Genomic DNA, 13,775 nt, shown 5'->3' with positions numbered 1-13,775 from the left:
ATTTATCAAATGTAAATCCTATGCTGACAGAGAAAGCTATGCTATGCATGTTACATGAAGTGCAAGTGACTATAAGAGGAGAAGACATGACTTACCGTGTTTGTTGACTGGCGCGAGCAAATTAAATAAATAAAGAGCGCACGGAAGGCACGCTTACAGGCTAGCGAAATACTAGTGTTTTGTGCTAGCAATTAATTAGATTGAAGCTACAATCACAGGTTAATATGTGAATGATGTTGAGTAAGTTATATTTAGCTTAAACAACAGTGAATGATAGTAAAAAGAGATTCAAAACAGTAGGGCTGTAATCTCCCAGTCGATTGTTGGTCGATACGTTCTGGCATGACCAAAAATTCTGATTGGTCGATTTTTTGCGCGTTCATTTCATCAGTTTTGCCTCGTTTATTTCATCAGGTGGAAAGCACTAATTGCTAATGGGGGTGTTTTTAGAGCACCCCTGTTTCACAGGTAACCCCCTTTGGTTTCACTTCTTTTGGATTAGCCCAACCCACCGGAGAAGAGAGACAGATTGAAGAAAGTAGGCTACTAGAAGGTTTGCTGAATATTATTTGAGAGCGTTTAATTCATAGTCAGTCCTCTTCTACCCTGTCAACAAAGACATCGGCAGTGTGGCAGCATTTTTTTTTTGTATAGAAAATGGGAAAAAATGATTGGAGCCTAATGCGCAATGCGCTGTGCCCACTGTTTGTATTAGTTTTGATATGCTTTATTTTTTAGTTATGCACTTTATTTCGTTTATGCTCTTGATCTGGTTTGTTTAATAAATATTCTTTTTTTATTAAATTGGACATGCATTTTGTGTCAAAGAGTAAAAGCTTTAAAGGAACACTCAGACTTTTTGGGACTTTAGCCTATTCACCTTATCCCCCAGAGTTAGATAAGTCCATACATACCTTTTTCATCTCCGTGCGTGCTATAAGTCTGTTTGACGCACCCACCGCTAGCCTAGCTTAGCACAAAGACTGGTTGTAAATGGTTGCAGCTAGCATACTAATCCAAATAAGTGACAAAATAACGCAAACATTTTCCTATTTACATGTTGTGATTTGTATAGTCACAGAGTGTACAAAACACAAAGTCAGATGAGAGACAGACATATTTTAACCGTATAAATACTGGGAACTATATTCTCTGAAGGCGAAGCACTGCTACTTGGGCGGAGTGATAACCGCAGCACCTGAGACGCGCCGTGGTGAGGCGCATTCTTACTATAAAATAAAATATTTTATATTATTATATATAATATTATATGTGCATTTCTGATATTGCGGTCATGCAGGTTTGTTAACATAAAACTCATGGCCACAGTTGATGTGGTTCCCTCAAAATAAGAATTCATGGCCATAAGAAAAATATGTCATTCCCTCAAAATAGGATCTTGAAGCCACGACTTCACATCACGAGGCCACAACATAAAAATGTTGTTGTTACCTCAACAAAATGATCTTTTGGCCATGACATATCACGTTCCCACAAATTAATATGTCGTGACTCGCGACCACAACAAAACTATGCAAACCGAACATGTCCCCTCTCAGTCACCGTATTTGATATATCTTTTATAAATAAATTATACATTTTGAATCTTATTGTCAATTATAAAAAAAACTAAAATTTTATGAGAACTGACTATTATTAGAAAATAAAAGCAGTTCACACAATTCTGACACTTGCAGGGTATTTATTAGAATTTGGTTGCATTACATTACATATATCACAAGAGTGGCAATGTACAAACAGAATGTTAAAATTAGTAAAAAGTAATTAATTTCTTATTGTTCCTTGAAATGTTTCTGGATCCAGGAGAGAATATCCTCATCGATATGAACGGAAAGAGTTCCATCTGGATTGATGGGAACAGCGACAGGGAGACGAACATTCATCCTTGACAGTGTCATCTAGAGCAGCAGGAACAAAAAGAATTTGTTGAATTTTCTTTTTATATCTCTGTGAGAGTCATGATTTAACTGAAATATATTTCACCTCTGGAATCCTAGCAATGACATTCAAGGATCTCTGATTTGGCAAGGCTGCAGTCAGTTCAATCTCTTTCTCACTGTTCTTTGCTCCTTCAAGTCTAAAGCCCGTCTGGAAAGCTGCCATATAGATGTACTTAGACAGCCTAATTGTGAAGGGATGCACAAAGAAGAGCAGATTAAACCAGTGCCATTTTCTAAACTATACAAAACATTTGTACAATACTGAACATTACTTTTTGGCGTATGTGGAGACAATTATTGGCAGCCTCTCCCATTCCAGCTCTAGACGTGCAGCAGGGAATTCACCCAGGACACCGGCTTCAGCTTTAGCAGTGACTGCATACTGTTGGCATTCTTGACCCCAAGCAACCTTGGCCTGAAAAAGGACATTTGTGTTAGAAAATGGTATTGATGTCAATGATTTAATTCATTAATTCAAAGTTCGCAAATATGCGTATTTGGCCTGTCCGAGGAGAGGGCTCTGGGCTCGGAATTTGCAACGAACCCAGAGTACTCCCCCCAACCCTGGCTAGGATAGAAATAATCAAGAGTACGTAGTTGGGGTGGAGGAAGGATACTGGAAAACTGTCATGGAACTGAGGTAAATCGGCTATATATATATATATATGCATGCCTCTTCTCACGCTGATTGCGTAGATTATCTGAACGTGCTCCTCCCAAACTTTGTTAATAAAATATCATCTTGAGAAATTAATTTCAATAATTGTTCTAAATCTTGTCTCTTTTTTTATTCAAAAAAGTTCCAGTCTTACAGTGACTTTGTGCTTGCTCAGCAGGGCACCATCAGCACAGATCTTCATGTTGTCATTTTCAGCGATGGAGGAAACAACGAGCTGCACTCTTGCTGTTGGCTTGTCAAAGTAAGCAGCAAGTTGGTAGCCCAGCAGCTTGTGGTCAACTCTCACAGCACGGGCAATGACAGCAAAAACAGGTGGAAGATTATTTCCGAGGAACTTAGCCTGAAAGCATAAACCATAATCAATTTAAGTGGATTTTAGTACAAAATGTCTCCTTTGTGGTATATGTTATTAATGACACTAATTGATTCACCTGTTTCTGGAGAGTCTCAAAGCTAGATGCAGTGCTTCCACTGCTTACTGCCTTTGAAGCGCCATGGGGTGCCAAGAACTGCAAGCAAAGAAAAGTTTTGTAATAAATAATCGATATAATCTAAAGTAATAATATAAACAAATAGTCGGTTTAGTACTTACCCGATCTTTGTGGAATTTCTTGAAGGGCTCCATGACAGTGACAGTCTAAAAATCCATATAAAATGATTCAGTGAAAACATATATTTATGACACAAATATTGGCTACCTAACCAACATGCTACATTCCACGTCCTCACCTTACTCATACGAGAGTTGGACATGGATGAGCTTGAACTGCTGCTGCTGCTGCTGCTGCTGCTCCTGCTCCTGCGGCTCCTGCGGCTGCTACTGCTGCTTTCAGAAGAACTGGCTGCATTTTTGTCTTCAGTCTCCAGGATTTCCCTCAGTTTCAACAGGAAGGCCTTTCCTTCTGGAGTCTCCTCATCAATGAGGCTGATTTGCTTAAGGAGCCTCTGAGCAGCTCTAGGACCAACTTGGACTTCAAGCTCCAGTCTTTCAACTGCAGGACCTTCAGCTAAAGCCAAAATGACAATTATTATTTTGTCTGCAATATTTGTAGTTATTTTCTCTGTAATTAATCATCTTCTCTGAATGAATACCTCTTGTCAGTGCAGCACGGGCTGAGTGCTGTCCAATTATGTAGAAGAGAGGAGAATTTCTGATAAAAGCAGCATTGTGAGAGTGCACCTCAACGCACCCCTTGATTTCAATGTATGGGACAGCAAGACAGAGAGTCTTGTGATATGGAGCAGCAGATCTCGCACGAGTCTCATCTGGTATTTCAGAGGACTGAAAAGAAAAATTAAATATTATAACAAGCCTTGCAATTTGAAAACTTTAAGCAAATGAATGCTCTGCATACAAACAAATATCTATCATGCGTGTGTTCAAAATTTACCGAAGAATCAGAAGGATTCTGGGCATTTTGCATGGCCGACTCGGGTACTAAGGGAACAGTCCTCTCAGCGTTGGGCTCTTCAATGTTTCTGACCACAGCATGAGTCTCAAAGCTGTTGGAACAAAAAAAAGCTGGGTCACATCTCACTTCCAGAAATCTTTTGTAATTGTTTAAGAATTTTTCAGAATGTTTGCTACACTGGTCTGATTTCATTACCTCACATCAGCGATGTGTTCAGGAAGCTCAACAGGCAGAGCCTCCACCTTGTAGTTGCCCTTGAGAATGTCTGCTCTTGCGACCATTTTTCCAGGGACAATTGTACGAATCTTTCCTCTTGCCATAACAGAGGCTTGGATCAAGGCAGTGTTCACTCCCATCACAGCAAAGGTCTGAAGTGCAACACTGAAATAAGAATAAGGGAGATTGTTTGAAAAAAAGGTTGTCATGTACATTATATCTCATCTTCATGAATGTAGCTGCAAAGGTCTACCTTGGTCTAGCTTCAGCTTGGAGTTGAACATCAGTCTTCTTGAGCTGCTCAAGAGTCATAGTCTCAATCTGCTCAGGGAGAGGAGGTGTAATGGTGGCCTTAACTAGAAGGATGAACAGAGCAACATCAAACTTCAAAGTGACACCCTGATATCCAAGGAAAGGATAAAAAATATTACGAAAAAAACATACCATTGAGACTTGCAGCAGCAACAGCAGAAGTGTACAAACTGAGCTCCATGGGCATACCAACTGCTGTTGGCAAGATACGACGCACTTCAGATGCAAGCAGGGGTTTGGCATACTGGAAGGCAACTCCTTCCTGCAAAGCTTTAAGGGCACGCTTCAACTGTTCACGTGGTTTGGGTCCAGTGACAATCTGGGGATAGTGTTTATAAGAAGTTTATTCTAATTGTGAGATCTATTTTTGAGACAGATAACAAAAAATATGGTAATAATATAGGAGAAGACATAAAGTACAACACAGTACCGGTATTGCTTCTTCAATGAGGGTCTTGTCAATGTTGAAATAAGCCACTTCTTGTCCAAGTAATTTGATATAGGCTGAAGCCCATGGCTGATTTGTTGGCAAGGTCTTCCAGTTTACGAGCTTGAGAAGTTAAAAAAGAGAAGTCATACACATATGCCTATGTCATGCTTATAATATTACTTAAAAGTACACAATTATACTGTACACTGGACATGAAAACTTACAGCTCCTAGAGTGCGCTTGATCTGTGTGATACGGTCAACACTTTCATCTGCAGCGGGAGATTTCAGAAGAGCCTCCTGGATTCCTTCAGTTCTCACACCGATCTGTACAAGAGAATCAACTGAGTGAAGACTGACATTTAAACATTTAGAACCATGAACATGTTTTTTAATAACTCTTGCTTGTCCCACCTCAAGAACATCTGCAGCAGCTCCAGCCAGGTAAGCACGTGCTTTAGCTACAACAGCTCTGGGCAGGATGGTGGCAGCATCATTGATCATGTAGGCACTACCAGCAGCTCCAATCATGAGAGGAGCTGCACCGGGACAGAGGTAAGAATCCAAATAATGTGATTTGTTTATGTCAGGAGAATGTTTTACACATTTTAAGAAATACCCAAGACACTGATTTTAGCTCTCTTATAAAAATGGCTAGACTCACTATGATAGAAGTCCCGCTGAATGGCTCTGCTGAAACGGAAGCTAAGCCTTTCCAGTTTGCGACTCATGAGCTTGATGGCAACATTAGCTGCACCCGCACTGAAATGGACAACCATGATTACCTCTGGCTTGTGCTTATTTTATGTGATGAAGTAAAATCTGTGAGAAATTATTTGTTCTTACACAGATGCCATATCCGGAGCAGTGATTCTGGTCAAGGACTTGATGTGGGAATAGGCAAAGCTTGCAACATGCATGTTAGTCTCAGTCTTCAAGGCACCAGCAAGATTGGAGACGAGAGCCACTGAGGGCTGGGACTCAAACAACACAATACAAGCAACCATACGCACTTCAGGGTGGAGAGTCCTGTCCAATACAAGCTGCAGGGCCACTGGCTGAACCTGAGGCATGAAACAAGTTTAGTAAATTATTGGAAGACAATGTGTGTAATCTTTGTAATTTATTCAAACAGTGTCTGGCACTTACCAGTTTGTGCTCTTTCTTGGCAATGTTCCTCATGGCCAAGACGGCATCAACCTGGACTCTAAGAGGCAGAGAAGTATCTGCAGTTCTCAGTCCAGGTAGGTGCTTCATGATGGTTTTAAGACTAGCAGGGTGACCAGCATTGCCCATAACTTTCAGAGCCAAAGTGATTTCAGGAATGTCTTTCTTTGAAATGGCCTCTGCGGCAATATCATGGATGGGCTGAGGAGTTTGAGGTACATACAGTTAGAAATATAAAATATTATAGTATGTCCAAATGTATGGAGGTCTTGAGATGTTTACCTTGAGGAGCTCGGCGGGGCAAGTGGGAACTGCAACACAGTGTTTGGCAATCATGGAACCATATCCAAGCATGACGACTTCACGCAGAGCTGGGATTGTGGCGATTTTCTCGTGCATAGCCAAACTCTATTCAGCAACATACAGAAATGATTCATTTGATTTTGGTAAGATTTGAAGAAGAGCACTTTGATTATAGTAAGATTTACCCACAGCTGTCAACTGGATGGTCTCCAAATCAGCAGTGACCATTTGCAGAGCAACCACAAGAGCCTGAATGAACTCAGGAATGGTAAGTTCACCAGCCAGGAACTTCTCCTTGATGAATTTTACAATGACTGGTGTGCCAACAGCAGGAAGAGCATCCAGAAGCCAGCGCCTAACAGATTAATTGTTTTAAAATATATTCATAAAAAAAATGTGTCTTTGAACTATATTCCGATGAACATATTGCTCAAATATTGTACCTGTAAACTGGTTTGTCCTTGAACTGAGCCCATATGGCTTCAATATTCTCCAAGGTGGCAGCACGCAGGAGCTGGATAAGCTCAAGAAACTTAAGTGGAGCATCATCATGGACCATGGCCACATTGTTTTCAACAAGGTGCTTTAAGACCTCAGTAATCTAGAAAGAGTAAGGGCAACACTCAGATAACGTTTTCATGGATCAAAGGCTTTGACTTGGAGACTGTTAAAGATGTTAAGTAATGAATTATACCTGGGCTGGCGCATCACTGATCTTCAGAAGTTGAATGGGGGTCTGAAGAATTTCAGTTGAAAACTCATACTGCAAAGATCCACGGGCCAAGTAATCAGCTTTGTTTGGAACAACAGGCGTCTTCTCCATCTCAACAAAAGTCAAGGTTTGACTGAAAAAAATGTTTTATTTATTTCTTAGTAATATTGTTACTTCATATTTTAAAGAGAAATCTCACAGAGGATCAATCTTACTTTGCTTCCATCTGGGCAGCACCATGGATCTCATTGAAGGGTGAAAACTGATGCACTTCCTGAACTGTTGCTTCAGCAATCAGTACACCGGCGGCAGATGGTTTCATGATGTAGTTGTAAGATGCCGTTTCAATCAGACTCTTGACCCTCTGTTGGGAAAAAGGTATGTGAGCATTTGATTCATGGCATTTTCATTATATTGAGTAAATATTTTAATTAAATCCAGTCTTCTTCATTATACCTTTGTGCATTCAGAACATCTCTCAGTGTACGCCAAACCGACGTCCTTCATGATTCTCTCCTGACAGTGGTTCAGATCCTTAGACTTGGTGACAATAATGTGGTTGGCCTTTGGATCTTCACTGATGACGTAGTGGGTCCTGCACACTCCCTGAACTCCATCCTTGAAGAACAAGTAAAAAAATTAGATTGCAGAACTCAAAATGGATCAAGTGTACTAGGATCACTTTCTCACCTCTTGCAGCTCATAGATGTTCTGGGTCTTCTTGAGGTTGAGCTGAAGGATGTTGAGGATTCCTCTGTGCAGGTTCAGTACTGTAGGGGAGACTTCTGCAGGGGCGAATACCTTTCCAACTACACCATTAGCATACTCAAACTTGATGGGAATCTGAAGCTGAGCAGCAAGAGCTGAGGTGAGCTTAGTGGCAGGAACAAATGGATCCTTGGGCCAAATACCAGCATACTCGTGGAGTTGAGGATCCATGAGCTGAAAAGGAATATTTTCTCTTAAAACAAGGGAATGGTTGCTTTTAGCAGTCAATGCTTGCTAACGCATTTTTTTGTTTTTCCAAAGTGTTGAACACCTACAAAGTTTACAGTTCATAATGGTCATTACCTGCATCATGAAGGTGTTCTGTGACACGGCACTAAGGTGAACCTTGCTGCTGACTTTTATTCCTGCTCTGGCCAGACCTTCTTGAGGAAGACCACCCAAGAGCAGACCCTCATACTTGTACACGTAGGTCTTATCAGGGGCAAACTCAGGAACTGAAAATGGTAGATTATTTATTTGGTTGAGTTAAAGAAAGTATGCAATAGTTGTAAGGTAGGTACCCATTTACAAATTACCAAATTACAATTTTGTTACTTACCAAGGTTGATCTGTTGACATGCTAAAAGAAACACATGAGAAAATATGCTTTAAAAAAAACTTAATTTTACATTTAAGAGGTTCTAATTGACTTTCTTAAAGATAAATATATTAAGAAAAGAGATACAGGAACTTCTTAAGTTCAAAACATAAAACTTACCCACAAGGGCTACAGTCAGGGCAAGCACAACAGCTCTCATGGCTGATGGTTTGTGAAGAGCTTCTCAGAGAATCAGATCTTTTATATTATTTTACTGCTGACCCAGTAATCATTTTTAAATTATTTATTAACAGATGTCTTTAAACATAAAAAAGACTGTTGGGTCAACCTCTGAACATCAATATCAATTAGAGGTTAGGTTACCCTGCACTGTCATGTCACCCTCAAGAGCAATGACCAACATCAATTTTGTATTCGTCTTTATTTGCCAGAAGGTTGATCAGGAAAATGTATCTAAGCCTAATTCTTATATATATATATACACATATGTACACAGTATATGTAATTATGGAAAATATTATGAGTCCACTGCAAAATTAGCAGTGTCTCTGGATTTATTATTTATGTATCTGTATGAGTAAAATGTATGTTTTTTATTTATTCTACTAACTACTGACAACATTTCTTGCAAAGGTCAAATGGAAATATAGTAATTTAAAACATTTATTTGAAGAAAATTACATCTGGTCAAAATAACGAAAAAAGATGTTCTGCTTTTAGACCTGAATAATGCAAAGAAAACAAGTTTATATTCACTTTTAAACAACACAACACTGTTTTAACTTAGGAAGAGTTCAGAAATAAATATTTGCTGGAATAAGCCTGATTACCAATCACAGCTTTCATACGTCTTGGCATGCTCCCTATCAGTCGGTCACATTGCTGTTGGGTGACTTTATTCCACTCCTGGTGAAGAAATTAAAGCAGCTTGGCTATATTTGATGGCTGGTGACCCTCTTGCTTACATTCCAGAGGTTTTCAGTAGGTTTCAGGTCTGGAGATTGTGATGGCCATGACAGGGTCTTGATCTGGTGGTCCTCCAAACACACCTTGCTTGGCCTAGCTGTGTGGATTGGAGCATTGTCCTGCACAAAAAAAAAAAAAAAAAACCCAGTCCTTCGAGGTGGGGAACATTGTCAGAGTAGAAGGAAGCAATTTTTCTTTCAGGATAATCTTGTATGTGGCTTGAGTTACAAATCCTTCGCCAATACATATATGCCCAATTCTAGCCTTACTGACGAACCACCAGATCATCACCAATCCTCCACCAAATGACATAGTGAGAGACTGTGGGTTGTAGGCCTCTCCAGGTCTCTGTCTATTAGAGGTGTTGGGCAAAGACTCATCAGAGAAGATCAGAATCAGGCCGATCAGCTCTAAAAATGTTCCCCAACTCGTATATGTGTATATATATATAAAATTATGATTTATATATATTAAGCTCACTGATATTTTAAATATATTTGTGGGATTCATAGGATAGTAGAAGGATCTTAGTTAGCATTTAAAATTTAAATACTTGAAATGTGTTTTTTTGGTTGTGGGACAGCAGTTTGCAGCAATTCTGTAAAATGGCCCATATTTATCAAATATGTATTGAAATTAAAATTCTGGATGCGCTTGGTCAAAAGCTGAAACAAAAAAATACTTTTTGAAAAATATAGAAAATATATTATAATAATATGAACTTTCAACATATTAGTCGCAGGCTGGTTTAAGCAAAGATGAAGCAAGGTCTAAGTGCAGTAATTTGAATTACAAGAACAAACTCAAATCTTTACAAAATAGAATATCTGGAAAAAGGAAAACAAGCAGAACAAACATGTGACAATGTAGAGCTGACAATGAACTGAATGACACGCAGGTTTTAAATACACAGCAAACACAGGAACTAATTAATGAGATACACCTGAATATAACTAACTCGATCAGTTACCATAGAGACAAACAGGGAGGGAACTGAATTAATTAACCATCTGACAGAAAAAAATTTGAACTGAAATATAAACATGAATCAAAACACACACAACCCGTGACATGGCGGTACAGGCAGCTCAGCCCCTGTGTCGCTGTTAAATTATGAAGGTAAAATGTGGAAAGGATAAAAACATATTATTTTATAAATGTTGCAATTAATCGCTGGTATTATTTTAATACCTCATCATTTATCTTTACTCATTTTTGAATGCAGCTGTATATTCCATTTGAACCATGTTTTGATATTGGCCTAATGCCTATAAATGCCAAACTTTTAGCCATCTACAGTGATCACTCATAACAGAGTGGATTAATTTATTGGAAAAGACCATCAGAAATTGCTTTGATTTCATAGGGTCACTGAGGTAAAGGGATCCACTGTCCTGTGGGTTGCTCAGTTCTATTGGATATCCCAGTATCATTTGATACACTTTGCTCTGCTTTTTTGTAGCTTTTTGCTCTCAAAATACACAATATAGACAGATTTGGCATAAGACTATCAGGTTTAGGTTAGGTCACCCTGGCTAATGTCATCCACACTTGTTAAAGTTAATATTAGTTTGAGGACCATGTCAGTTTCACTTGAAATATTTTATAATTGTTCATTTTAAAATGTTTTACTCCTAATCAAAGTAATTTTCAGTAGCTCCGGCTGATTGCTAGTGAAATATTTAGGACTGTGCATGTTTTGGTGGCTCTATCAGCCAATCAGCATTGTCATGATATGATCGACTTATGGCACTTTTTTGTAGCTCTAGCGCTGTTAGTTAAATAACAATAACTTTAACAGCTTTATCCATCACTTCATTGAGGACATAGTTCCTAAGAAGTCAGGTCGATACTCTGGTGACATGGTGCCATGACAACAACCTCTCTCTCAATGTCAGCAAAACTAAGGAGATGATTGTGGACTTTAGGAGGAGACCGAGGGAGGAGCATGTACCCCTGCACATCAATGGATCTGTAGTGGAAAAGGTCAGCTGTTTTAAGTTACTCGGGGTCAACATCAGCAATGACCTTACCTGGTCTGCTCACACAGACAAGGTGGTCAAAGCGGCCCGGAAACGCCTATTCTTCTTGAGGAGACTGAAGAAGTTTGGCATGGACCCAGTCATCCTCATAACTTCTATAGATGTACAATTGAGAACACACTGACTGGCTGTATCACAGTGTGGTATGGGACTAACTCCAATTGAGTTTACAATGTCTTTAAATGCCAATCCCAATGCATATTTTTCATTATCTATGTGTATATTAAAATCACCAACAATTAGTACTTTATCTGCAGCCAATATTAATTCTGATAGAAAATCCACAGATTCTTTGATGAAGTCTGTATGGTGGCCTGTATACAGTAGCCAGCACAAATCTCAAACATGATTTATCATTTTCAACACTAGATATTGTTATATTAAGCACCAACACTTCAAAAGAATGATATTTTAAACTAGACTTATTAGTAATTCTGAAAATATTACTATAAATTACTGTACAACAACACCTCCCCCTTTGCCTTTCAGACGAGGTTCATGTTTATAACAGTAATCTTGGGGGATGGACTCATTTAAAGTAATGTAATTGTTTGGTTTTAACCAGGTTTCTGTCAAACAGAGCACATCTAGGTTATGGTCTGTAATCATATCATTAACAATAAGTGCTTTTGATGTGAGAGCTCGAATATTCAGCAACCCGAGTTTTATCATTTGTTCATTTGTATTATATCTGTTTTTTATTTGTGGAACATCAATTACATTTGTACCCTTAGATGGGTTTGGAAATTTTTTGTATTTCCTAATTCGAGGAACAGACACCGTCTCTATATGATGATATCTAGGTGAAAGAGTCTCTATATGATGGTATTTATCTGACCTGACGTTAGACAGCTAGCAGACGGTCGGTTAAGCCAGTCTGTCTGCTTCCTGACCTGAGCCCCAATTCATGTTTGAGACTATATGCCATATTACTAGAGAGAAGAGCAGCACCATCCCAGGAGGGATGAATACCATCTCTTTTCAACAGGTCAGGTCTGCTCCAAAAACTTTTCCAATTGTCTATGAATTTTATATTATTTTTGCGGACACCAATTAGACAGCCAGCCATTGAGTGATGATAATCTGCTAACTATCTCATCACTCCTGTGAACAGGAAGGGGGGTAGAGCAAATTACAGTGCCTGACATCGTACTTGCGAGTTCACACACCTCTTTAACGTTCATTTTAGTGATCTAATTTTAGTGATCTCCGACTGATGGAGTCGAACATCATTAGTGCCGACGTGAATAATAATCTTAGAGAATTTACGTTTAGCATTAGCCAGCACTTTTAAATTTGCTTTGATGTCAGGCGCTCTGGCTCCCGGCAAACATGTGACTATGGTGGCTGGTGTCTCTATTTTCACCTTCTGTGTTATAGAATCGCCAATAACTAGGGCACATTCAACAGGATTCTCAGTGGGTGTTTCACTGAGTGGGGAGAACCTGTTTAATGTTGTAATTGGAACGGAAGAGCGGTGTTTTGTCCCGCGACTATAGCATCGCACCGTCACCCAATTGCCCTGCTGCACGGGCTCTACTTCAGCCGGAACTCGAACAATGTACAGTGTTCACTAAACTAGTCGCATCCAAAGCAGTATCTAAAGCCCTTGCACTCTTACTATCCTCAATTAAAGTTTGGATGCGTGTCTCTAGTTCTGAAATCTTCTCCGTCAGCCTGACTATCTCCCTGCATTTATCAAATGTAAATCCTATGCTGACAGAGAAAGCTATGCTATGCATGTTACATGAAGTGCAAGTGACTATAAGAGGAGAAGACATGACTTACCGTGTTTGTTGACTGGCGCGAGCAAATTAAATAAATAAAGAGCGCACGGAAGGCACGCTTACAGGCTAGCGAAATACTAGTGTTTTGTGCTAGCAATTAATTAGATTGAAGCTACAATCACAGGTTAATATGTGAATGATGTTGAGTAAGTTATATTTAGCTTAAACAACAGTGAATGATAGTAAAAAGAGATTCAAAACAGTAGGGCTGTAATCTCCCAGTCGATTGTTGGTCGATACGTTCTGGCATGACCAAAAATTCTGATTGGTCGATTTTTTGCGCGTTCATTTCATCAGTTTTGCCTCGTTTATTTCATCAGGTGGAAAGCACTAATTGCTAATGGGGGTGTTTTTAGAGCACCCCTGTTTCACAGGTAACCCCCTTTGGTTTCACTTCTTTTGGATTAGCCCAACCCACCGGAGAAGAGAGACAGATTGAAGAAAGTAGGCTACTAGAAGGTT

General features: G+C 39.3%; 1 protein-coding gene across 1 annotated transcript; it reads right to left on the bottom strand.

The window, feature by feature from the left end:
* Positions 1-1,686: 1,686 nt before the first annotated feature.
* LOC306988469 (vitellogenin-like) lies at positions 1,687-8,345 on the bottom strand. The gene is made up of 26 exons (XM_079593469.1): positions 8,263-8,345; positions 7,882-8,133; positions 7,648-7,809; positions 7,407-7,555; positions 7,174-7,324; positions 6,923-7,080; positions 6,669-6,834; positions 6,459-6,584; positions 6,159-6,377; positions 5,856-6,073; positions 5,674-5,771; positions 5,424-5,548; positions 5,235-5,336; positions 5,011-5,130; positions 4,713-4,899; positions 4,522-4,624; positions 4,248-4,433; positions 4,032-4,143; positions 3,733-3,922; positions 3,370-3,647; positions 3,233-3,277; positions 3,072-3,149; positions 2,774-2,980; positions 2,234-2,376; positions 2,005-2,143; positions 1,687-1,919 (listed from the first exon to the last, which is right to left on the bottom strand). The coding sequence occupies exons 1-26, from the start codon at positions 8,269-8,271 to the stop codon at positions 1,794-1,796; spliced, it is 3,849 nt and encodes a 1,282-aa protein (XP_079449595.1). The 5' UTR covers positions 8,272-8,345; the 3' UTR covers positions 1,687-1,793.
* Between the last annotated feature and the right edge of the window lie 5,430 nt (positions 8,346-13,775).

Source organism: Phoxinus phoxinus (genome assembly GCF_949152265.1).
Source record: "Phoxinus phoxinus genome assembly, chromosome: 20".
In the NCBI taxonomy this organism is placed as follows: Eukaryota; Metazoa; Chordata; class Actinopteri; order Cypriniformes; family Leuciscidae; genus Phoxinus; species Phoxinus phoxinus.
This window is presented reverse-complemented; position numbering and strand designations above follow the sequence as displayed.